Raw genomic sequence first — 24,950 nt, forward strand, 5'->3', positions numbered from 1 at the left:
AAGAATACTGAGGGTACCATGGACTGCTAGGAAAACAAACAGTCATCCTGGAAGGGTTCAAACTGGGAGGCTCCTTGGAGGCAAGGATTCTGAGACTCCGTCTAACATACTTTGGACATGTTGTAAGGAGGGAATCATGCTTGGGAGAGTGGAGGGACAGAGCAGGAGGGGAAGGCCCTCTGTGAGGTGGATTGATTCAGTGACTGAGGTAATCGAAATGGGTGTATCAGAGATGGTGCGACTGGCCCAGGACAGAGCAGCATTCAGGGCTGTTGTACATAGGGTTGCTATGAGTCGCAAGCGACTCAACGGTACATAAGAACAACAACAACAGTTCTTCCTGGGGTGAGATGATATCTCATAGTTGTATGGTGCTACTGTTGTAGAAAGTAACTGACATCAGGATTGGGGTAAGATTAAGAAAAGATTGGATAGATTATGTATACTGAATTGAAACAGATGAGGGAGAAAACAGTTTAAAAGTGATATATGATAGCTTATTATTTTTATCACAGGAATCCAGAATTAAGGTTGTATTGTGAAGTGCATTTGGGGTGGTGGGGGAGATTGTATACCAACGAAGAAGTTTCTCTTTTACTTTTTAAAGAGAGGAGCGAACTGGGATTAAAAAAAAGTGCAACAATGAATTAGTAAAAATCCAAAATCTCTGTAAATGTTAATTACAATTAATAAAATATTTTTTAAAAAAAACTCATAAATGGCAACTGTACACATGGACCTCACCTTATGGACTGTAGAGGAAGTAGACTCACTAAATCTGTGGTAAGAGTTGATGGGGAGGCTCAAAATCAGGAGTCAAAAGAAGGCCAGGGGCACACATTGAGAAGAAGGGGAATCCTGGAACACTTAATTGTGCTCATGTGAAATCTACACACAAACAAAGAAGCCCTTGTCTGAACAGAACAAGGTAATACTGCATGAGTTGGTTTGGTTGGGTTTTGGGTTTTTTTAGTGGAGTATGATCATTTAATTAAATAGCCATTAGAAAGAATGATATCCTGCAACATGGATAAACTTTTAAAATAGCGTGCTAAGTGGACAAGTTAGACATGAAAGACTACACAATATAGGATACATTTATATGAAATGTATCAAATAGGCTAATGCAGAGAGTTAGAAAATAGCATACTTGTTTCTAGGATGTAGGGAGAGGGGAGAGGAAAGTATGGACACAGAGTATGAAGTTTCTTTTTGGTTGATTATAAAGTTGTATAATTATAAAAGAAAAAATTTGGAAGAACTCTAGAAGTCCTAATCCACAACATAAACAGTCTCCCAAACATCCTGGAAAATCTACAACTTGGAGAGGGTACAATAGATGAATAGGACCTTCTAAGAATCAAATCACTATGCACTTCCAAAAACTTCTCCAACAGCGTAAAAAAGAAAGCCACAGACTGGGATAAAATATTTGGTAATGAAATGTCAGATAAGGGACTTAAATCTAGAATTTATAAAATGCTCAAGCACCACAAGATAAAGGTAAATAACCCAATTGAAAAATGGGCACAGGATATGAACAGACACTTCACCAAAGAAGACTTTCAGATAGCAAACAAACACATGAGGAAATGCTCAAAATCCCTAGCTCAAATCAAAACAACTATGAGATATCATCTCACCCTAATAAAAATAGCAAAATTTAACAGAACAGCAAACAATAAATGCTGGTGAGGTTGTGGAGAAACTGAGCCACAGGCCCCCAGTATGAGAGGACACTGCACGGTCGGGGAGTTGGAGGCAGTGGTGCCATGGAGCTCTGGGAGGTGAAGAACTAGATATGGAAGAGCATCTTGCTGTCAGTGAAGATTTCCATGGATAAGTTAGAGAAGAAAAGAAGACCCTCAACCTGATGGGTTGATAAGGTGACTGTAGCAACGGGCTCTAGAGTTCCTCAGACTGTGGGGATGGTATACGTACGATAGGGCAAGAACTAGATATGTTGTTCAAAGAATTTTTGTGAGCCGTAGAGAGAGCTTTGTGGGCCTAATGGATATAAAGTTATGCTACCAAACCAAAGGTGGGTGATTTTAATCTGTGGTCCACAGGCCAGAATTTAATTGTTTTCAGTCAGACCCTCTTCTAAGTCATATATGACTGTACAAAGGTAACTTGTGCTTGTTGTGATGCTAAACACTGTGACACTGATGGTTACCCATGGTGGATGGTGTTGGGTGGAGCTCCCCAATTAAAACAAGCTTAGTAGCAGAAGTGACATCCACTTCCAAAATAGTTTGCCTCTGGAAAGCCTATGAACTTGGAGAAAGGATGAAAGTTACACAAGTGTTCAGGTCTTTCATTCATAGTGTCACTTTGAGTTATCTATGACTTGACAGCACTTAACAACAACCACAACAGATCCTGGACAGCAGATCTCCTCAGTGCACCACATCTTTTGATTTCTTGACTACTGCTGCCAAGAACTGTTTCCACCTTGGGTGAGTGTGTTCACCGCTTTTGAAGCCCCTTCTCCATTTGTAGAGGGAGAGGGTAGTACTTTCTACTTCAGGTTGCATTTGGGCCACTTGTGGGGAGAGGGGGGTGATTGTGGTGGTGTGGAACCAGGGGTGTTGTCCCTGGCCATGTCTTCAGGGGGAAGGACTTTTTGGGAGGGTGCTGCCTGGTGCCTGGGGTGTGATACTTGGTCCCTGAGAAAAGCCTTCCGGCCCCTGGGTGAGCCTTCAGTTTGCTGGGAAGAGCCGCCTAGTGTAACAAGAAATTTTATCTAAGCCACTTTCCACCACCTCCTTCCCCAGTTCATCTGTAATTAACACCAACAAAGCCCTTCTTGTAACTCACCAAGTTTGTTCTCTCTAGGTTTGCTCCCTTTCCTATAGGCAACTTTAACACTGAGTCTTGCTCCATACCTGAACCCTGAATACAGTTCCAGAGACAAAATGAAATTATAACTGCTGGGTAGGGAAGTGAAGGAGAATGGAGCCTCAGGGCTCAGCCAGACCTCCCCACTGGACTCACTTTGGCAAACACTTGGCAGTCCAGAGGGCAGAAAACATTAGGAAAATATCTTCCAATTGAACAAGAAGGCATGCTGCTTCAACCCAGGACCACAAGTGTTAAAGTGGGCTCCCCTTCCCCCTTCAACTCAAAGCCCCTGTTCAGCATGAAGAAGCCAGAGAGTCTGTTGCCCATTCCCAAATGAGAAATTCACAAGTGAATAAGAAAATTTCTTTCTTAAAAAAAATAATCACCAATGCACTATGCTCACCATTACCCTGTCTTTTCTGGTCCATAATGGATCTTTCTCATCTCCTCCACCCACTCCCTCTGCTCACCAAATTGTCCAGCCCTGTTGTTTCATCCCTGTACTTCCTCACTCTTCTACTCCCAATCCTTATCCCCTTACATCCCTATACACGTTCTTCACAATAAAAAAAAATCTAAAAAGAAAGATAGATGAAAAGGAAGAAGACTTAGATTAACATTTAGACTTTAAAAAGATAGATAAGAAATATTTCAAGTAGTTATTGATAGAGCTCAAATATTATACCCATTAGTATACACTGTTGTTGTTGTTGTTCAATGCCGTCGAGTCGTAGACGACTCATAGCAACCCTATGAACAAACAGCCTGAGCACTGTTCGTACATAAGAGTTTCTGGAGGCAAGCCATTTCAGAAGTGGATGCCGCTCCTGCTTCCAGGCTTGATTTAGTCGGGAAGCTCCCGCCTACACTGTCCACCATGGGTGCCCATTACCACGATTGGCACATCACTGTTAGTATACATTACATAAAGAAAATTAAAATCTTTGCAGTTGGGCCACAAGATGAATGGAGAAAAGATTGAATTTGTCAGTGATTTCATTTTATCACCATCTATAGAGAGCCAACTGACTAACTGCATTGGGAAAATCCACTGCAAAGGAACATATTAAAGTGTTCAAGAGTGAGAGTGTTATTTTGAAGTTTATAGTAAACTACTATTATGATTATTCGTTTTGATTAATTTTTTCCCTTTATTAATGTGAACTATCAAAATATCGGTTTGTTCTTCAGGACATAGGGAGTGCTGGTGAGTTATACTATACACTGTGCAACAATATGCTATATAAGAAAATGCTTTGTATTGTTGTGTGCCATCAAGTCAGAACTGACCCATTAGTGACCCTCCAGCAAATTTTCAGTGGTAATAAAGCGCACAGAAGGAGACTGCCCATACTTTCCTCATAGAGCAGTTAGTGGATATGAACTGTGTGACTCTGAGACTGCAGCACAGTTTCAGTATTAACACTAGACCACCAGAACTTCCTATAAGAAGGTAAGGGCAAAATAAAAAGAAAAGGAATAGAGGAACTCTATTTCAACAAAGTTCTTTAGCAAATAAATAACCAAAGACAAACATTTCTGAGATAAATTAAAAATTTTGAAACACTGGCAAAAATATTAAATTTCCTTGAATCTTGTATTTTCTATAAAAATAGAAATGGAAATATCTAAGTTTTAAAAATCCCATGAAAGTTTAATAAATTTCCTCCAATTTGTCCTTTCTTCTGTCCTGATATTTGAACACTAAGTTAGAAAATTAAGACGTATAAAAAAATTAGCAAACATTAGAATTCCATCAAAAAGTAAACCTCACAGGTACATTTAATGTGAGGATTTCGGAAAAGCACAATTTAATCATAAACAAATAGTCTTCGAGAAGGCAAAATCAGATTGCACCTTGGAGGTAAGGATGACAAAGCTTGGTCTCATATGATTTGGGCATATTGCTAGCAGAGGCTATTCCTTAGAGAAGGATATCATGCTTGTGCAGCAGCGTTCATCTACATAGCAAATAAATGCAAAGATCATGGCCTGTATCAGGTGCACCTTAGTCTCCAGACTGACATTGTTGCTCTTCCATACTCTAGTAAGGTCCCTGGAGGCAGACTTTCCCAATGCAATTTGTCTTTTGATTTCCTAACTGCTGGTGCCAAGAGTGGATAATGGAACCAAATAAGCTGAAGTTAGTAATAATTTCAATCTCTTCTTCATCTATAATGAAGCTGCCAATTGGCATAGTAAGGGAAAATTTTTGTGTTCTTGATGTTGAGCTTCAACTCATATTGCAAACTACAGTTCTTGGCTTTCTGCAGCAAATGCCTCACGTCCTCCTCAGTTTCAGCAAGCAACGTGGTGTCATCTGCATAACACAGGTCGTTGATAAGTCTTCTCCAATCTTGATGCCACCTTCCTTCTCATAAAGTCCTGTCTCCCAAATGATCTGTTCTGCATGTATATTGAAAAGGTATGAAGATAGGAGGCGTCCCTGACTCATGCTTTTCCTGATCTGAACCGTGCAGTGTTTCCCTGCTTTGTTCTAACAACTGCTTTCTGGTCCAAGTATAGGTTTTACATTAACACAATTAAGTGTTCTGGGATCCTCATTCTTCTCAATTTGTTGTGATTCACACAGTCAAATGCCTTTGCATACATAGTCAATGAAACACAGATAAACATTCCTCTGATATACTCTGATTTTGGCTAAAGACTGTCTAACATTGGTTATGATATCCCTAGTGCTATGGCCTCTTCTAAAGCCAGCCTGAACAAACCACTAAGTAACATCATCAGTATAATAACTAAGTACCACATCACAGAGAATCATGGTCCAGACATGGCAACACAAAATCTTAACCATCACAGCCATTGTTACCCTAATCTTGCACTTAAGCATGGAAGACTTTATATTATTTTACAAATGCAAAATTTTAGTTGTGAGATTTCAGATATGGGATAGGTAAAAATTTCAGCTGTTATATATATCAAAATTAGATATTTGATTAACATCATTATTGATGCTGGAAGTATATGCATATAACTGGAACTGAATTTATTTTGTTGGTTATAACTCATAACACCAGAATTTTAACAAAAACTGTTCTTTTTTTTGTCCCTAGGCTAAAACACTTTGCATTATAAATACATTTATAATTACCTTTAGGTAGTCTATTTCATTATACATAAGATGTATGATTAAAAATAAACACCGGTGATCACATTATTTCTTTATTCCTATTATCTTTCCTGAATATGATTGGCAGGTTTTAATGGAATAAGGAGCTCTGGTGGCTTACCAGTTAAGTACATGGTTGTTAAACAAAGGTGAACATTTCTAACTCACTAGCTACTTCCAGGAGAATTGATAAGTCAATATTTTGAAGAAATTGCATTTTTCGATAAGGATGAAATCTGGTATTTCACTGGTTAGATCTGATAAACAAAAGGTCATTGATTCAAATCCAGCAGTCACTCTGGAAGAGGTTGATGTGGCAGTCTGTATCTATAAACATTTACCAGCTTGGAAACCTCAGGAGACAGTTATACTTCATTCAATAGGGTCATGATAAGTGAGAATTTACTCTTAAAGAAAAAAATCTGTCTCGATAAATTTACATTCATACTTACAACTACTTAATCGGTCTCTTGTAAGAAAGGGGGTTTAAGATTTCTAGAAATAGCATTAAAATATAAACGAAACATAAGCACTCCATTGGAGAAAAAGTCACTGAAGTTACAAAGAACAATTGCACTTTGTGGAAAGATGATCTCCATAAGCTGACAGTGTGAACCAATAGAAATGACTTGATGGGGGGGAGGAAGGGGGGAACAAACCACTGAGTAGGGAAGAATGTCTCCATTTATTTTATTTGCAAAATGCTTTATAATTTCTGTTTTAAAAAGTCTTCATTCTATTTTTGTTGAACAGCATCCACTCAGTATGCTGAAAGTTTACTTCATGTACTATTTCCACTTGGAAATTCAAGACCTTAGAATATAATTCAATGTCAATACATTTATGAAAACAAGACCCACAGATGACAACACATAGTTTGTTTTACCTCATTTATAATGATCCAGTGACAGTCAAAAGCAACCAAATTAGTCTCCACAACCTAGAAAAGAAAATAAACCACACAGTATTAATCATGAAAAAAAACTAAATTAAATCAGTATACTTTATAAACAAAAAGAATAAATAAGTTATGTCTTAGAAAGGCTCTTGTCATTCAGCTAAAGATAGAAAATCTTTAGGAATATGCTGTAGGAACCATTGCATTTTCCCTTGCCTTATTAAGTAAGTTTGAAAATATGATTAGAAGTCTATAAAAACATAGGTAGGTTACACCACAACAGATGTTATTAATAATGTATTGTGATTTTGATTTCAAGTATAATTTGACATTCCAAATAAACCTTGATAAGTTTCTATTAATTAAAAAGTAAATATGTAATTGCATATTCCTCCACAATTTGCTTTCCGTTCAATATTCTCTTCCACTGCTTCCCTTTGTAGATGCTTAAGGTACACTTTAAACAAAATAAACAGCTCTTGTTATTTCCTTGACAAGGTGAAAAGCTCTATCTATGTTCTCCGACAAGCACTATGCTATGTGTTTCAAGGAAACCCAATTATAAAATTATCTAGATGTAAAGACTAAAAGCAATTGACAGGATGTTAGCATTAAGGGATGGGTGGGTAATTTCAGTGGCTTTTAGAGTGCTAATAACATGAAAAGAACTACTAGGAATATTCCCTGAAGAAATAAGAGCTGCATAAGAACATCCAGGTTTATTGCACCATTACTCAAAATAGCAAAGACACGGAAATAACCCAGGTGCCATCAAAGAGCAAATGGATAGAGAAACTATTTCACACTCACACAATGAGTACTGTGTAGCATTGAAAAACAATGAAGAATTTATGAAACACTACACAACATAGATGAGTCTACAGGACATTATGCTGAGTAAAATAAGTCACAAAAGGACAGATACTGTATATGACCACCTTAATAAAAGCTGAAGAAAAGTTTCTATATGGAGAGAATTAATCTGATATGACTACTAGGGAGGAGTGGAAGGAATAGAAAATTAATAGCTAGACAATGGATGCTTTATTAGAATGGGGAAAGGAAGGACAACATAGAATGAATCTATTCATTCCATGTTGTCCTTCCTTTCCCCATTCTAATAAAGCATCCATTGTCTAGCTATTAATATTATGAAAAAATATGCATGAATGATTGAAAAAAAAGTAAATGATTTGTTTTGTAAACTTTCACACAAATCACAAAATAAATGTAAGGGAGAGAGAGGAAATGTCAAAAATAGGTAACAGGAAAGTTAAGTCACAAGACACAAGACAACAGTACTGGAGCAACAGCTCAGGGACAAGGACTTTCCCAGTATTGTCTCAGACAGAAATAATTTCCTAAAGCTGAAACATGGGATTTGGACTTAGAACTTCCTACACTAAAGAGACACTGGCAACAACAGCATCAGAGATCAGCAGCTGCGTGAAGTGTGAGGTATCAAGTAAGTGACTTGAGGCCTGAGGCATCATGTCAAGGGTCGGATGGGGAGAAGGAGGTGCTGGGCAGGGGTAGGATGGAGTGTAAGGAGATGCTGGTGGAGCAGCGAAAGGGACAGGGCAAGACACAGGAGCCAAGGGGTGGGGGCCATGGGTGGCAAGGATGGGGCAAGGAACGGACGCTGAATCAGTTGGTTACTTCTGTAGTGGGGAAGTGTCTTTCATATACTCCTTTTGGTAAAATGTTTGTCTGTAAACTCTTGGCCAAGGCTTGGTTATACCTATTAAAAACAAAATTCCCACAATATTACATTTGTGTATGGTCCTCTTTGGAAGCAGGAATGGCATCTACTTCCTAACTGAAAACACTATGAACTTTGATAAATGTCGATAGTTGTAGAGGGGCTTCTGGCATTTTGTTCATAGGGTTGCTATGAGTTGTGCTCGACTTTAAGGAAATCAACAACAACAACAATCGGATATTCTTCTAAAGCTGAGCATCCAAATTAAGAGAGACTAGGAAAAGGGATTGGCCATCCACTTCTGAAGTAACAGGCCTTCAAAAACTCTGTACAAAGAGTACACTTAGAGTCGACTAGCAGATACAGCACCAGAGGCTGAGCCCTTAAATTTGGAAACATAAATGAGGAGGAACAGCAGTTGTAAGTGGACAGTAATGATCAAAACATGGAATGTGTGAATTATAAATGTAGGAAGGCATGGTATCAGAAAAAAATGGAAAGCATAGATACTGACATACTGGGTATTGGTGAAATGAGATGGATTGACATGGGACATTTTGAATCAGGCAATCATATTCTCTATTATGCTGGAGATAAAAATATGAATAAAAATAGGGTAGATTTAATAATTTTAAATGTCATTTCTAGATCCATTTTAAAATACAATGTTGGGAGCAACAGGATAATATCCATTTGCATGCAAGAAAATTCAGCGAATACCACTATCATTTATATATATGAACCAACCAGAGCCAAAAAGGAGGAAATAGATGATTTATACAGACTTTTTCAGTCAGAAATGGATCAAACTTGCAACAACATACATTAATAATAATGAGTGGCTAGAATACAAAAGTTGGGAATAGAGAAGAGAATCAGTAGTTGGAAAAATATACTTGGTGACAGAAATGAGACTCGAGATAGAAAGAATTTTGAAGAATTGATAATTTAATAATTTACAAATATCTTTTATAAAAAAACATAAATGGTAACTACACATAGATTTTACCTGATGACTTGCACAGAAATCAGATAAATTACACTGGTGGAAAAAAATCACTAAAGAAGCTAAATATCAGCAGTCAAAACAACACCAGGTGCTGACAGTGGAATAGGCTATTACCTTCTCATATGCAAATTCATTCTGAAGCGAAAGAAGGTCAAATCAGTCCACAGGAATAAAAATTTAACTTTTAATCTATCCCCACCCCACATGAATATAAAAATAAACTCAAGAACAAGTTTGAGGCCTTAAACATTAATGGATAAAGACCAGATGAGCTGTGGAAGGATATAAAAAAAATAGCACTCATGAAGAATGTGAAAGGTCATTACAAATACATAGGAGGGAAATAAGACCGAAATGAATGTCAGAAGAGACTCTCAATATTAGACTAGAGCACTGAGAAGCCAAAGGAAAGGGAAGAAAATAGGGAACTAAACATGATTTCAAAGAGCAGCTCTGGAAGACAAAGCAAAGTATTATAATGTAATATGCAAAAAGCTGGTGTAAGAAAATCAAAAGGAATGAACTCCCTTGGCATTCTTAAGCTGAAAGAATTGAAGAGAAAATGCAAGCCTCTAGTGTCAATTCTTAAGGATGCTGTGGGCAGAATATTGAATGATCCAGGAAGCATTAATAGAGTATGGAAGATGTACACGGAGGCTCTGTACCAAAAAGAATTGATGGACACAGAAGGATTTTATGAAACAATATGGTCGAAAAGTAATGGTGGTGAAGGAGGAAGTTAAAGCTGCTCTGAAGGAATTGGCCAAAATAAAGGCCCCCAGGAGTTGATGGAAAACCAATTGACATGTTGCGACAAACAGATGCAGCCCTGAACGTGCTTATCAGGTTGTGTCAAGAAATCTGGAGGACAACTACTGGGACAGCTAACTGAAAGAGATCCTAATTTATTCCCATTAAAAGCAAAAAAAAAAAAAAGTGACCTGACAAAGTGTGGAAATTATTGAATGATATCACCAGTATCATGTGCAAATAAAATCCTGCTGAAGATTATCCAGAAATTACTGGAACAGTACATTGACAGAGAACTATTGGAAATGCAAACTAGATTAAGAAGTGATAGTGGCATTCGAGACATTATCACCAATGTCAGATGGATCTTGGCTGAAAGCAAAGAGTACCAGAGGAATGTCTTTATATGTCTCATTGACTAGCAAGTGCATTTGACTGTGTGTATCACAGCAAATTGTGGCTAACCTTGAGAAGAATGGGAATCCTAGAACACTTGATTATGCTCTTGGGAAACCTATACTTACATCAGTAGGCACTGCTCGGAATAGAGCAGGGAAACACATCATGGTTTAAAGTCAGGGAATGAGTGTGTCAGGGATCCATCCTGTTTCTATAACTTTATAATCTGTATATGTGAAAGATCATCCAGGAGGTTGGACTTTATAAAGAGGAATGTGGCATCAGGATTGGAGGAAGATACAACAACCTACATTTGACCAATGACACAACCTTGCCTGCTGAAACTGAGCAAGACCTGAAGTGTTTGCTACAGAAGGTCAAGGAATATCGTTTTCAGTATGGATTGAAGCTTACCACGAAGAAGACAAAGTTTCTCACCACTGAGCCAGTTAGAAGCACTATAATAGATGGAGAAAAGATTGAAGCTGTTAACAATTTTAACATGCTTGTCTCCATGATCAACACTTTTGGCACCAGCAGTCAGGAAATCAAGAGACAAATTGCATTGTCTGCTGTCAGGGTCCTCTCCAAAATCCTAACAAGTAATGATACCAATCTAGGGACTCAGATATGCCTGATCCAGGCCATGTTCTTTGTGATTATTTGTTATGTATGAGAGAGCTGGACAATGACTGAAGATGACAGAAGAAGAATGATGCCTTTAAGTTGTGGTGCTGGAGAAGAGTATCAGACATACTATGGACCAAAAGAACAAGCAGATCTGTATTGAAGATGATAAAACCAAGTCTGTTTCTCCTTGGAGGCAAGGATACTGAAGCTCTATCTCACATACTTTGGGCACGTGGACAGGAGGGACTAGTCCTTGGAGAAGGACATCATGTGTGGAAGGGTGGAGGGACAGCACAGGAGAGAGAGGCCCGGGATAAAATGGACTGATACAGTAACTGTAGGCATGGGGACAGGAGTGTTGGATTCAGTGAGACTGGCTCAAGATAGGGTAGGCTTCAGAGCTTTTGTACATAGGGTCACTGTGAGTTGCAGGTGACACAATGGTATGTAACAACACCAACAGGGAGGGTAAGAAATGTATGCATAAAGAATCTTAAGTAATTTAATTTGGACAAATATGTGATTTCCACATTTTATTAAAAAAATCTAAGCTTCCTGTGTTTCTGTGTATGTGTCTGTCTGTCTGGTGATGTGTGTCTGTAGGTGTGTGTACGAATCACTTTTGTACTATTCTTTTAAATTACATCATATATTCTGCCAATTGACAAAGATTCTCACCACAGGACAAATTGGCAGCAACAGGAAGGATGATGAAGAGATTGAGATTATTCACTGCTTTAGTTTGCTTGGCTCCACAGTCAACACTCTTGGCACCAGCAGCCCAGAAATTAAAAGATGTATTGTGGTGGGAAAGTCTGCTGTTAGCGACCTCTCCAAAGTGCTGAAGAGCAATGGTGTAACTCTGGAGACTAAGGTGCACATGATACAAGACATGATCTTTGTAATCAGTTGTTATGCATTAAAGAGTTGGGCATTGAATAGGGAGGATAGAAGGAGAATTGATGCCTTTGAGCTGTGGTGCTGGAGAACAGTATTGAATGTGTCATGGACTGCTAAGAAAGCAAACAGGTTCATCCTGGAAAGGGTTAAACCAGGCTGCTCCTTCGAGGCAAGGATTCCGAGACTTTTACATCCTTTGGACATGTTTTAAGGAGGGCCCAGTGCTTGGAGAGGGACATCATGCTTGGGAGGGACAGCACAGGAGGGGAAGCATTAGGTGGATTGATTCAGTGACTGGGGTAATCGGGGTGGGGGTGTTGGAGAAGTGAGATTGGCACAGGACAGAGCAGGGTTTAGGGCTGTTGTACAGAGGGTTGCTATGAGTCACAGGCGACTCAATGGCACATAACAACATATATATTCTAAATAATTTTCCTGAAATGTGTAAATAAGTTGTAGAAATTATTTTATTATATTATTATGTCATTTGCAGCAACAATACCTGATATTTAAGTTTCACATGAAGATACTTTCTGGTAACTTTTAGGAAGTCATTTTGGGATAACCATGTGGTGGTTGGTTACTCTTTGTGATACTGAGAAACACTTACTGGAATATATGTAGAATAACAGAGTGTTTTCCAATTGAAAAATTATTGTTATGTGATCCAATGATTTTTCAATATATGCTGTTATTTGTACTTTTAAAATATTAACCTAAATTATTACTATTTTGATGTATACCCTATTGAGTCTGAATGTGTAAATGATAACATAGGAATAAGCACTTTCTACTTATATTTGTTTCTGTTGTTCTTATGTGCTGTCAGGTCTACTACTACTCATAGCAAGCCTATGAGCAATACCACTGAATTCTGAGCTATCCTGAGCTGAGCTAATCTTACCATCTCTGACAAACCTGTCCCCGTTGATTGTCCAGTCACCATGTCACTCCATCTCCTCTACCGCACCGACCCTCTCCCTTCCAAGTATGATGTCCTTCTCCAAGCACTGGTCTTTCATAGCCATATGGCCAAAGTATGTGACATGAAGTTTCAAAGTCCTTGCCCCCCAAGGAGCAACCTAGCTCACCCTCTCCAGGACAGACTTGTTGGTTTGTTGTTTGTTGGTTTGGTTAATTTTTTTTCTTCACAGTCCATAGTATGTTCAATACTCTTTTCTAGCACCACAACTTAAAGGTATAAAATCTTGTTCTCTCATCCTTATTCATTGTCCGGCTCTCAAATACATAGCAAACAATTGAGAAGACCATGGCCTGTAACAGCTGAATCTTAGTTTCTCTACTGGCATCGTTGCTCTTTAGTGCTCTGACAGAAGACACCCCCAAAGCAACTCATCTTTTTTTATTTCCCAACTGTTTGCTCTAAGAGTGGATTTGAGCAAGATGAAATTAACAACCTCAATCTTTTCTCCATCTAGCATGATACTTCTAGTCAGTCCAGGTGTGAGAATCTTTGTTTTCATAATGTTGAGATGTAATCCATATTAGAGACTGCAGTCCTTCACCTTATGCGCACATACTCAGGTTACTGGTAAATTTAATGCAGAAAATCTAATACTTCCCAATTTTATTTTAAAAATATCATGTTATGCCAGTAAGAAATGGAAGCTTTCATTCCTAATTTTTTCTTTATCTTTCTTCATATTAGACATAAATCATAATGATTTATTAGAAACGACAGGTGTCAGAAATGAAAGAACTCCATAAGCATTTCAAGAAATACAAGTTAGAGCAAATCTAGGTATCTGGATTGAATCAAGAAAGTGTACTTCTCTCTCTCCCTCACACACATCCCCTCTTAATGAATGGGCAGAGAAGGCTTATTGGCACAGTTTTTTTTCTATAATTATATTTTATTAATTTTCATAAACATTTACAGAGATTTTGGGTTTCCATTCATTCATTGTTGCACTATTATTGGCACAGTTGATTAATCATTTGACTGTTAGCCTAAAAGCTTGAACCCACCAGCTGTTTTGTCGGAGAGATAAGTCAGTCTGCTTTTGTAATGACTTACACTCACGGAAACGCTAAGGGAAATTCTGCTGTGTCCTATACAGTCATAAGTCAGAATCAACTTGGTGGCTCTGGGTTGGATTGGGTTATTTTGGTGCCATATGTTAAGATTAGGTTAAAATTTACATGCTCTGAGAATTCAGCTTTATCTGTGAAATTTAAGTGAAAAGTTTATGTTTTGTGAAACAACGTGCATGAACTAAATAAAAAAATGTACTAATAATAATCGGTTGATAATTTGTCCACAGCACAAAGATTGCTCATCTATTCCAATGCCTCACTTACAAATAAATTTCCCTCTCAGTTAAAAGTAATATAAATACAATGGGATCACCTTTGTGTTCAGCTAGCAAGAAATAACCCTTATTCTTGATTTTACTCATGAGTGTTAAAACACAAGCTACTTTAGCTGTATGAATTTGAAACAAAAGATACAAATAGACAAATATATATAAACAATATGTATTTAAATATATAGTTATATTAAGTCTTTTGTTCATACAGTCCTATGAGATGACCTCAAATCGATGGCAATCAATAATATAAAAAACTACTTATACTTAAATAAATATAATGTATATTAATATGTGAAATATATTTAGAACTAGATTCTAAATCATTATTTCTGTATTGAAGTAGATACTGGGAATCTTTGAACCATTTGTACAAGTGAGGTGAAATTCACTTCACCCACTTGTCTCAAAGCATATTTTAAAGAAAGAATCTACTGCAGTTTTTAGTAGGTCCTCAGACTCTCAGGTCTGTGTCAGGTTTTTGAGACTCATTTGTTCTAAAATAACTCATACCCAAGATTTTGTCCCAGTTAACTCATTAAATGTAACATGGCTAGTAAGGGGAGGGAATCTACCTTCAAAGTTTATCAGAATATTCCTGATGTCTTTTAGTTGATTCGGACTCCATTTAAACCAAAATATGTGTGGCAGATCTCAACTCGCTAGTATTTATAAGACTAACACCTTTTGGAAACAAATTGCCAGGCCTATCATCTGAGGAGAGAGAGGGTGAAACCAGGCTGCTACTTAATGGGAAGGATTCTAAAGCTTCTGACATACTTTGGGCATGTTGTAAGGAGGGACAATTCATTGAAAATGGACATTATGTTTGGGAGGGTGGAGGGACAGCACAAGAGAGAAAGACACGTGATGAGATGGATTGACTCAGTCACTGGGATAAGGGAGTAAGTGTGTCAGTTAATAAGAGTGGGTCGGGATAAAACAGAGTTCGAGTAGTACGTAGAGTTACACAAGTAACTCGATGGCACGTAAAAACAGGGGTTTTTTATACATGTCTTTTCTGTCTCTCGTCAGGTTCAGTCTCAAGTATCTCAGTTTGTGGCTGTCTATTATAAATGGTATTGCTTTCTTGGTTTCCTTTTCTGAGTTTTCTTTGTTACTGTAGAGGAATCCCATTGACTTTTGTATTTTGATCTTGTATCCCACCACCCTAGTAAACTGGTCCACTAAATCTAACAGGTTTTTTGTAGCATCCTTGGGGTTCTCTGTGTCACTATCATATCATCTGAAAGTAGTGACAGATTAACCATCTCTTTGACTCTCTAAATGTTATTTAGTTTCTTCTCTTGTTGTAGTTCCCTAGTAAGTACTTTCAATAAAATACTGAATAGAAGTGGTTACAGTGGGCATCCTTGTCTGGTCCCTGACTGCAAGGAAAATGCTTTTTGTCTTTCTCCATTGAGAATAATATTGGCTCTTGGATTTCCATACATACTTTTCACTATGTTGAGGAAATTCCCTTCTATTCCTATTTTGATGAATGTTTTAATCAGGAAGGACTGTTAGAAATGCCATAGCTCTATTAATTGCTAGGATCATATAATTCTGATTGTTTGCTTTATTAAGGTGGTGAATTAATTTGATTATTTTTCTTGTGCTGGACCATCCTTGCATACTCATTTTGAATCCCACTTGTTCATGATGATTTTTTAAATGTACTGTTGTGTTGTATTCTATTGGTCAGGACTTTGTTAAGGATATTTGCATCTATGTCCATTTGAGATATCCGTCTATAGTTTTGTGTTTTTATTATGTTTTGGCCTGGACTTGGTATTAGGATTATGTTTGCTTCATAACATGCCTCTGGAAGTGTTCTTGATTCTTGTTCTCCATTCCATGGAGAATCAAGAAAACAAATAGCTATGTCTTGGAGAGAGTGCAGATAGAGTACTCTTTGGAAGCAAGAATGATGAGGCTTTGCCTAACATACATTGGACATATTGCTGGAGGTGCTATTCCTTGGAGAAGAATATGATGTTGGGAAGGGTGGAGGTTCGGCAAAGGAGAGGAAGGAACTCAATCAGGTGGATTGACATGGTGACTGCTGCAATGGGCTCCTGTGTGTCAGGAAGTGTGAGGATGGCGCAGGACAGAACTGGTTTCAGATCTTTCGTTCGTGGTGTTGCTGTAAGTCATACTCAACTCGATGGCACTTCACAAAAACAATATACGTAATTGTTGTTGTTGTTGTTGTTGTTGTTTGCCTTTGAGTCAAGCACAACTTATAGCGACCATAGGAACAAAATGCCTGAATATCTCTACAACTATCAACATTTATCAAAGTTCATAGAGTTTCTGGAGGTATGTTATTTAGGAAATGAATGCCATTCCTGCTTCCAAATCTGTCATAGAATGTTATTGTTATGTGCCATCGAGTCACCTCCAATGTATGTTGGAGATTCTGAGGAGGGCAGACAATAGAATAGGATTAAGATCTGTTTTTCTTAGGGTTGCTAAGAGTGGTAATTCAGAGCACCTCACAACAACAACCACAGTGGTTCACTAGTAAGAAGCTGTGCTGCAATACTAAAGGCATAAGGTTTAAATACACTAAGAAAAAATGATGGGAAATCTCCTGCAATGTGATTTACTGCCTTTGAAAACTCACTGGAGGGCCAGCTATTAGTAATTTCTAACTGGACAGCACATACAACAACAACAAAGTTAGAACACTTTGAAGACTTTTTATTACAGGATTGTACACAGAAAATTAATGTTTCCAATCACTTTCAGAAAAGCTGTGCATCATAAAAAGCAACACAATTTTCTGAAGTCTAGGTTAATATTGTCATGCATAACCAATAAACTGGCATGAGGGCCTTGAGATATTTCAATTGAATGTCATGAATGTTATTCAAAGTCATCGCTCTGTTTTAAATTCACGCAACCTTGCTAGCTGAAACTGAGGTGGGCCTGGAACACTTTGTGCATAAGGTCAAGGATTGTAGTCTTCAATATGAATTGAAGCTCAACATTAAGAAGACAAAAATTCTCACCACTGGGCCAACTGGCAACACCATGATGGATGGATATGAGATTGAGGTTGTTCACAGTTTCAGCTTACTCAGCTCCACAATCAACACTCTTGATACCAGCAGTCAGGATATCAAAAGATGAATTGCACTAGGTAAATCTACTGTCAGAGAACTTTCCAGAGTACTCAGAAATAACAATGTCAGTCTAGAGATTAATGTGTACCTCATCCAGTCCATGATATTCTCAACTACTTGCTATGCATCAGAGAGCTGAGGATGATTGGGGATAATAGAGAATTGATGCCTTTCTATTGTGGTGATGGAGAAGAGTCTTGAACATATCATGGACAACCAAGAAAACAAATAAGTCTGTAAAAGAGTGAAACCAAATTTCTAAGTGTATACTAGGATTTTGAAGCTTCGTCTTACATATTTTGGGCATGTGCCCAGGAGGGACCCACCCTTTGAGAAAGACATCATGCTCAGAAAGGTAGAGAGACAGAGCGGGAGAGGAAGACTCCAGATAAAATGGATTGATACAATGAGTAGAGCAATGGGGGTAGGTGTGTCAGTGTCAGTGAGAGTGGCCCAGGACAGGGCAAGCTTCAGAGCTAACATATGAGTCACAGGCAACTCTATGGCACATAACAACAGCAGCAATTAAAAAGATACGCTCAAAGGCACAAGGAATATTTAGTAAGTGGTTTGTGGTGTGTGTCTATTTTATATATATATATATATATATATTCTGAGAAATTACAATAGTTATGGAAAGCCTTCAGGTATTTTATCCATTGGGTTGCTATGCTCAACTTGAGAGTAATCAATAACAACAACGTTATATCTCTGTCCATATATTTATATTTGTTGTACTATTAAGTTGGAAGTAATTAATAGCTGATCTTCGGGTGGATTTTTAAAGGCAGTAAATTGCTTTCAAAAGGAGCAGACTGTTCATTCTTCTCCCACAGATCCAAACCATGTATTTTCAAGATTGTAGCTATTTTCCTACAGGCCACCAGATACACACATACACATACACACGCCCACACAAACACACAAATTCTGCTCAAACTCATTGTCTGAGTTTAAACCAATTCTTAGCTGACTTTCAGGAAATTTTTTGTAAATTGCACTAGAGGAGATGACGGATCTTTCTCACTTGGGACTGCTTGGTAAAAATTTTCCATTTCTTTCTCTTTGGCACTAGATGTAGAAACATAAACTTGAATAATAGTCATGTTAATGGGTATTCCCTGTATAGATATGGATATTATCCTATCACTCACAATATTGCATTTCAGGATAGAAATTAAAATTGACTTTTTTATTATGAATGCAACGCTGTTATTCTTCTGTTTTTCATTCCCTGCAAAAATATCATATGATTATCAGATTCAAAGTGGTCATAGCTGGACTATCATATCTCACTAATGCCTAGTATGTCAATATTCATGTGTTCCATTTCATTTTTAGCAATATCCAATTTTCCAACATTCAAGCTATGAATATTCCATATACCAACTGTTAAACTATGTTTGTTATTAATATTCCACATTCAAACTATCTTTCAATCTGGACTCTGCTACTACACTACTATAAATATCCTCTTTGTTTAACAGTCAGCAGGCCGTTGTGTGAACAGAGCAGGGGAGCGCTGGTTGTCTTGAAATTGGGAAGGGAGTGTGTCAGGGATATATTCTGTCTCTATACCTGTTCAATATATGTGCTGAGAAAATTATCCAAGAAGCTGGACTCTATGAAGGAGTGTGGCATCAGGATTGGAGGGAAACTCATCAATAACATGTGTTATGCAGATGACATAACCTTGCTTACTGAAAATGAGGAGGATTTGAAGCATTTGTTGGAGAACATCAAAGAATGCAGCCTTCAGTATGGATTGCATCTCAGTATCAATAAAACAAAGATTCTTACTATTGGACCAAGAGGCCATGTCATGACGAATGGAGAGGAGATTTAAACTATCAATAGCTTCATCTTGCTTGGATCCACACTTAACACCCTTGATATGAGCAGTAAGAAAATAAGGATATGTATTGCAATAGAAACATCAGCAGTTAGGACCTTTCCAAATTATTGAGGAGTAGTGACGTCAGTTTGAGGACTAAGGTGAGTCTGATTCAGGCCATAGTCTTTCTGATTATACATCTGGGACCTGGACAATGAATAAGGATGACAGAAAAAGAAATGATGCCTTTAAGCTGTAGTGTTAGAGAAGAGCATCAAACATTCCATGGAGAATCAAGAAAACAAATAGTTATGTCTTGGAGAGAGTGCAGATAGAGTACTCTTTGCAAGCAAGAATGATGAGGCTTTGCCTAACATACACTGGACATATTGCTGGAGGTGCTATTCCTTGGAGAAGAATATGATGTTGGGAAGGGTGGAGGTTCGGCAAAGGAGAGGAAGGAACTCAATCAGGTGGATTGACATGGTGACTGATGCAATGGGCTCCTGTATGTCAGGAAGTGTGAGGATGGCGCAGGACAGAACTGGTTTCAGATCTTTCGTTCATGGTGTTGCTGTAAGTCATACTCAACTCGATGGCACTTCACAAAAACAATATACGTAATTATTGTTGTTGTTGTTGTTGTTTTGCCTTTGAGTCAAGCACAACTTATAGCGACCATAGGAACAAAATGCCTGAATATCTCTACAACTATCAACATTTATCAAAGTTCATAGAGTTTCTGGAGATATGTTATTTAGGAAATGAATGCCATTCCTGCTTCCAAATCTGTCATAGAATGTTATTGTTATGTGCCATCGAGTCACCTCCAATGTATGGTGACCTACGCACAGAGCTCTGACCCCCTCCCTGTCCTGAGCCAGTCTCACTAATTCTGACTCAACAACCTCCATTGTCCCAGTTACTATGTCAGTCCATCTCACCCAGGGTCTCTCTTTCCTGTGCTGTCTGTCCACACTTCTGAGCATGATGTCCTTCTCGAAGGACCAGTCTGTCCTGGCCACAGGCCCAAAGTAAATGAACAGGGCTTCAAAATCCTAGCCTTCGAGAAGAGACTTGGTTTCATCCTCTCAAAAACAAACCTATTTGTTTTCTTGGTGGTCTATGGTATGTTCAAGACTCTTCTCCAGCACCACATTTCAAAGGCATCAGTTCTTCTGTCATCCTCAGTCATTGCCCAGCTCTCAGAAGCATAACAAGTAATTGAGAAAATCATGGCCTGGATTAGATGCACCTTTGTATCTAGACTGACATCTTTACTCTTCAGCAGTCTGGAAAGATCCATGACAGCAGATTTTGCCAATACAAATCATCTTTTGATTTCCTGACTGCTGATTTTAAGAGTGTTGATTGTGGATCCGAGCAAGTTGTAATTGCTAACCACCTCAATCTTTTCTCCTAATATAGTGCTGCCAATTGGCCCAGTGGTGAGAATCTTTGTCTTCTTGATGTTAAGTTTCAATCATATTGAAGATTATAGTCCTTGACCTTTTGCAGCAAGAGCTTTAGGTACTCTTCAGTTTCAGCAAGCAAGATTGTGTCATCTGCATGTTGTAGATAGTTAATGAGTCTTCCTCCAATCTTGCTGCCACACTCCTTATAAATCCCTGCTTCCTGAATGATCTGTTCCGCATACAGATTGAAAAGCTATGGGGACAGGATGCATCTCTGATGTACTCCTTCGCCGGTTTTGAACCATGCAGTGTTCCCTTGCTCTGTTCTGAGGACTGCTTCTTATACACACACACATACACACACACACAAATATTTTGTGGTTGTATGCTGTCAAGTAAGAACCAACCCATAGCTGACCCTCTGGCACGTTTTCACATGTACACACACACACACACACACACACACACACACACTATGATAAGGTGTTCAATGATGTAAATCCTTAGAAACTAACTGGTAGACTTTGAGTTCTTTTACTTAAACAGATAATATAGGTAGAATGGACATGTTCTAAATGTAATTCTTTCTATTAGTCTAAATTTAAAATTTATAAAGAATATTATCAAATTTGAGAAAATATACAGTGAGATAGGTGAGTATTTTTTAAGAAACATTTATTGAAAATCATAGTAAATCTCAATATAATGTCATTAATTTTACTTTTAAACTACTTTTCTATCTCTACTTTCAGTGGAAAATATTTGAGCTTTTATTTTAGAGAAATTTCCATCATACTCATGTTCTAACTTCTTACCATTTTATTGTACTAATTTCTCTCCATTGACACACTTCAGTGGAATACTGGATAGGGCAAATGGTTAGGAGCTTGACTCTTAGCAGAGAGGTCAGCTGTGTAAACCCTCCTAGAGGCTCTCTGAAGGCAGGCTTAGTGATCCATTTTTGAAAGGAATGACTCTGAAATTTCTGAAATGAAATTTCTGAATTTCAGCAATGAAAACTCTACGAAGTCATTCTATTGGACACACAAGCCTACAATGAGTTAGAACCAACTTCATGGCAAGGACAACAAGGAAGTATTTGGCCAAAAGCAACAGTAACTTCAAGGGATAACTAACTTCTGGATAAAGGATTTAAGAAGGTATTGTAACATTTTTTTATGACATTATTTCACTTCGCATAATATATTTTTAAAGTTCAAGCATGCTTTAACATAAGTAATTTTTCATCAGGCTGCTCTGGTGGCCTAGTGGGTAAGAAGTTGCATTGTCAACACAAAGGTAGGCATTTCTAATATACTACCTGGTATGAGGAAGGAAGATAGGCAATCTCCTCCAATGCAATTTACAGCCTCTGAAAAAATCTACTCAAGGGTCAGCTATGTATCAGTTCCAACTAAAGAGCAATGAGTGCAAATATTTCATCAAAATAATTTGGTGAGTGGAGAGGTATACTGGTAAAGGAAAGGGGGAAAGTCTGGTGTAACAAACAATGTATATTAATTTAATGATCTTTGTGTGTAAACCAATATTAATTTTTTAAATGAGTTCAAATATTTCATCGTATGCTTGTAGTGCATCTTGTTTATTCTTCTGTCAATGGACATTTAGGTGGTTTCCACCTTTTGCTTATTGTGAACAATGCTGCAATGAACCCTGGAGTACAAGATTCTGTTTGCACTCCTGTTTACAAGCTTCTAATTACTTGCTATGCATCAAAGAGCTGTACAATGACCCAGGATGACAGAAGGAGTATTGATGCCTTTGAGTTGTGATGCTGGAGAAGAGTTTTGAACATACCATGGACTGCCAAGATAACTAACAGGTTTGTCCTGGAGAGGGTGAAACCAAGCTGCTTTTTGGAGGCAAGGACTTTGAGATTTCGTCTTATATACTTTGGTCATGCAGCTAGAGGGTCCAGTCTTTGGAGAGTGTTGAGGAACAGTGTAGGACAGGAACACCCTGGATGAGATGGATTGACACAATAACTGAGTAATGAGTGTAGTTATGTCAGAGACAGTGAGATTGGCTCAGGATAGAATAGGGTTCAGAGTTATTATTATGCATAGGGTCACTGTGAGTCACAAGTAACTCAATAGCACATAACAACAACAATATAGAATTGGCAAAATTTTGTTACAAATATCTTTACTACAATAAAATGGTAAAAAAATTAATATTAACATTTTCATATTTCTCATTGCAGTTACTCAACCAGGAGAAATAGTTTCCTTTCTCCAACTTCCCTTCCCAAAGTACTGTATCACCATCTTAGATCTGTGAATATGTTTCTAAATTGTATAGACATTAAGAACCTGAATAAAAGATTTATTTCCCCCCCCAGTGAAGATTTATTTCATATCCCATAACATGACAGTAATATAATTGTCTTGTCTTATTTTGTGGATTCTTGAAATTGTTTTGTAAATGAACAAATACTAATTATGCTTCATAGCAAAAACTTAAAGTTGTTAGATTAGTAGAAAATATTATGTCATTCGAATGGTAATCAACAGACTTGAAAACAGCAGTTAAGAGATAAAAAGGTATATTGCATTTGGAAAGTCTCAATATCCAAATTACTAGGGAGCAATGATGTCAGTTTGAAGACTAAGGTATGCCTGATTCAGGCCATACCATTTTTCAATCACTTCTTATGCATCAAAATGCTGTTTAATGAATGAGGATGGCAGAAGAATTGATGCTTTTGTGCTGTGGCATGGAAGAAGAGCAGTGAATATCCCATGGACTGCTAAAACAAAAAGCTGATACATCTTAGAGAAAGTGTAACTGGAGTGCTTCTTGAAGGCAAAGATTACAACACTTTGTCTCATCTACATTGAGCATGTTGTTAGGGGGAGCTATTCCCTGAAGCAGGACATGGTAAAGAGGAGAGGAGTCAGCAAAAGAAAGGAAGACCTTCAACCAGATGGATGCAGTGACTATTGCAATGGGCTCAGGTATAGCAGAGATTATGAGAGCAGCACAGGATAGGACGGGATTCAGATCTGTTGTTCATAGGGTCAATATGAGGTGTGTTTGACTTGATGACATCTAACAACAACAAAACCATATCTATTTTATGAAAATAATGGCTAAAGAAATACTTCCTAAAATATTTGGCCTATGCAAGTTATGTATGTTAATAAGGAAAAAAATAATTAAAAAACAAGAACAAACCACCCAGACATATGAGAGTTTTATTATTTAAATGACGGAAGAAACTGAACTGTGATTTTCCTGGGTACTCTGATGCTTCTCATCCTCCTGCCTCATAATTCACTTTCTTTTCCATAATTCACTTTTTACTTTACAATACTTGTATCCTATAGAATGCAAAAAAAAAAAAAAAATAAAGAAAAGAAAAAGGAAAAAAAGAAAGAAACCAAAACAAATTTGTCTTAGAGAAAATTCAAGGATGATGAAGTTTCCTCTCATGTATTTGGGCTTGTTACTGGGAAAAGCTGATCGTTGGAAAAGGATGTCATGTTTGGAAAAGTGGAGGGTAAGCATAAGATACGAAGACGTTCCACAAGATGAATCCACACAATGACTATAACAATGGCCTCGAATTTATCCGTGATAAAGATGGCACAGCATAGAGGAAGATCCATTGTTCATAGAGTCTCTATGAGTCACAGTAGACTTGATGGCATCTGACAACAACAATGTACACGGACCATGCTGTCTTTTATGTTTATGCCATACTGATATACTGAAATGTGATTATATGAAAAAAAAAAAGATGAAAGTTGCCCTATTTCCAAGAAGCTAAAATCACTCTAAAGGAATTGAATAAAAAATAGGTGGGGATACAGGTGGGGGCTAGAATCCTGTCAGTAAGACAAGCAATGAGTAAGGACAAACCATCTGTCACTGGCAGGATCTTTAGAGCTTCTGAATCTCTAGAAAAGCCTGACAATTTATCATGGTGTCTTCCATCATTTTGAGATCTTT

General features: G+C 37.7%; 1 protein-coding gene across 2 annotated transcripts in view; it reads right to left on the reverse strand.

Annotated features, from left to right (window-relative positions):
- GRID2 (glutamate receptor, ionotropic, delta 2) overlaps positions 1-24,950 on the reverse strand; it is a 2,375,079-nt gene that overhangs the window by 1,005,045 nt on the left and 1,345,084 nt on the right. For both annotated transcript variants that reach the window (XM_006894480.1, XM_006894479.1), the window contains one exon: positions 6,864-6,917. In XM_006894480.1, coding sequence (XP_006894542.1) covers positions 6,864-6,917 — 54 coding nt within the window. The remainder of the gene's footprint in view (positions 1-6,863; positions 6,918-24,950) is intronic.

The sequence above is a fragment of the Elephantulus edwardii genome, unplaced genomic scaffold (assembly GCF_000299155.1).
Source record: "Elephantulus edwardii isolate Elephantulus edwardi_28Jun2011 unplaced genomic scaffold, EleEdw1.0 scaffold00144, whole genome shotgun sequence".
Classification (NCBI taxonomy): Eukaryota; Metazoa; Chordata; class Mammalia; order Macroscelidea; family Macroscelididae; genus Elephantulus; species Elephantulus edwardii.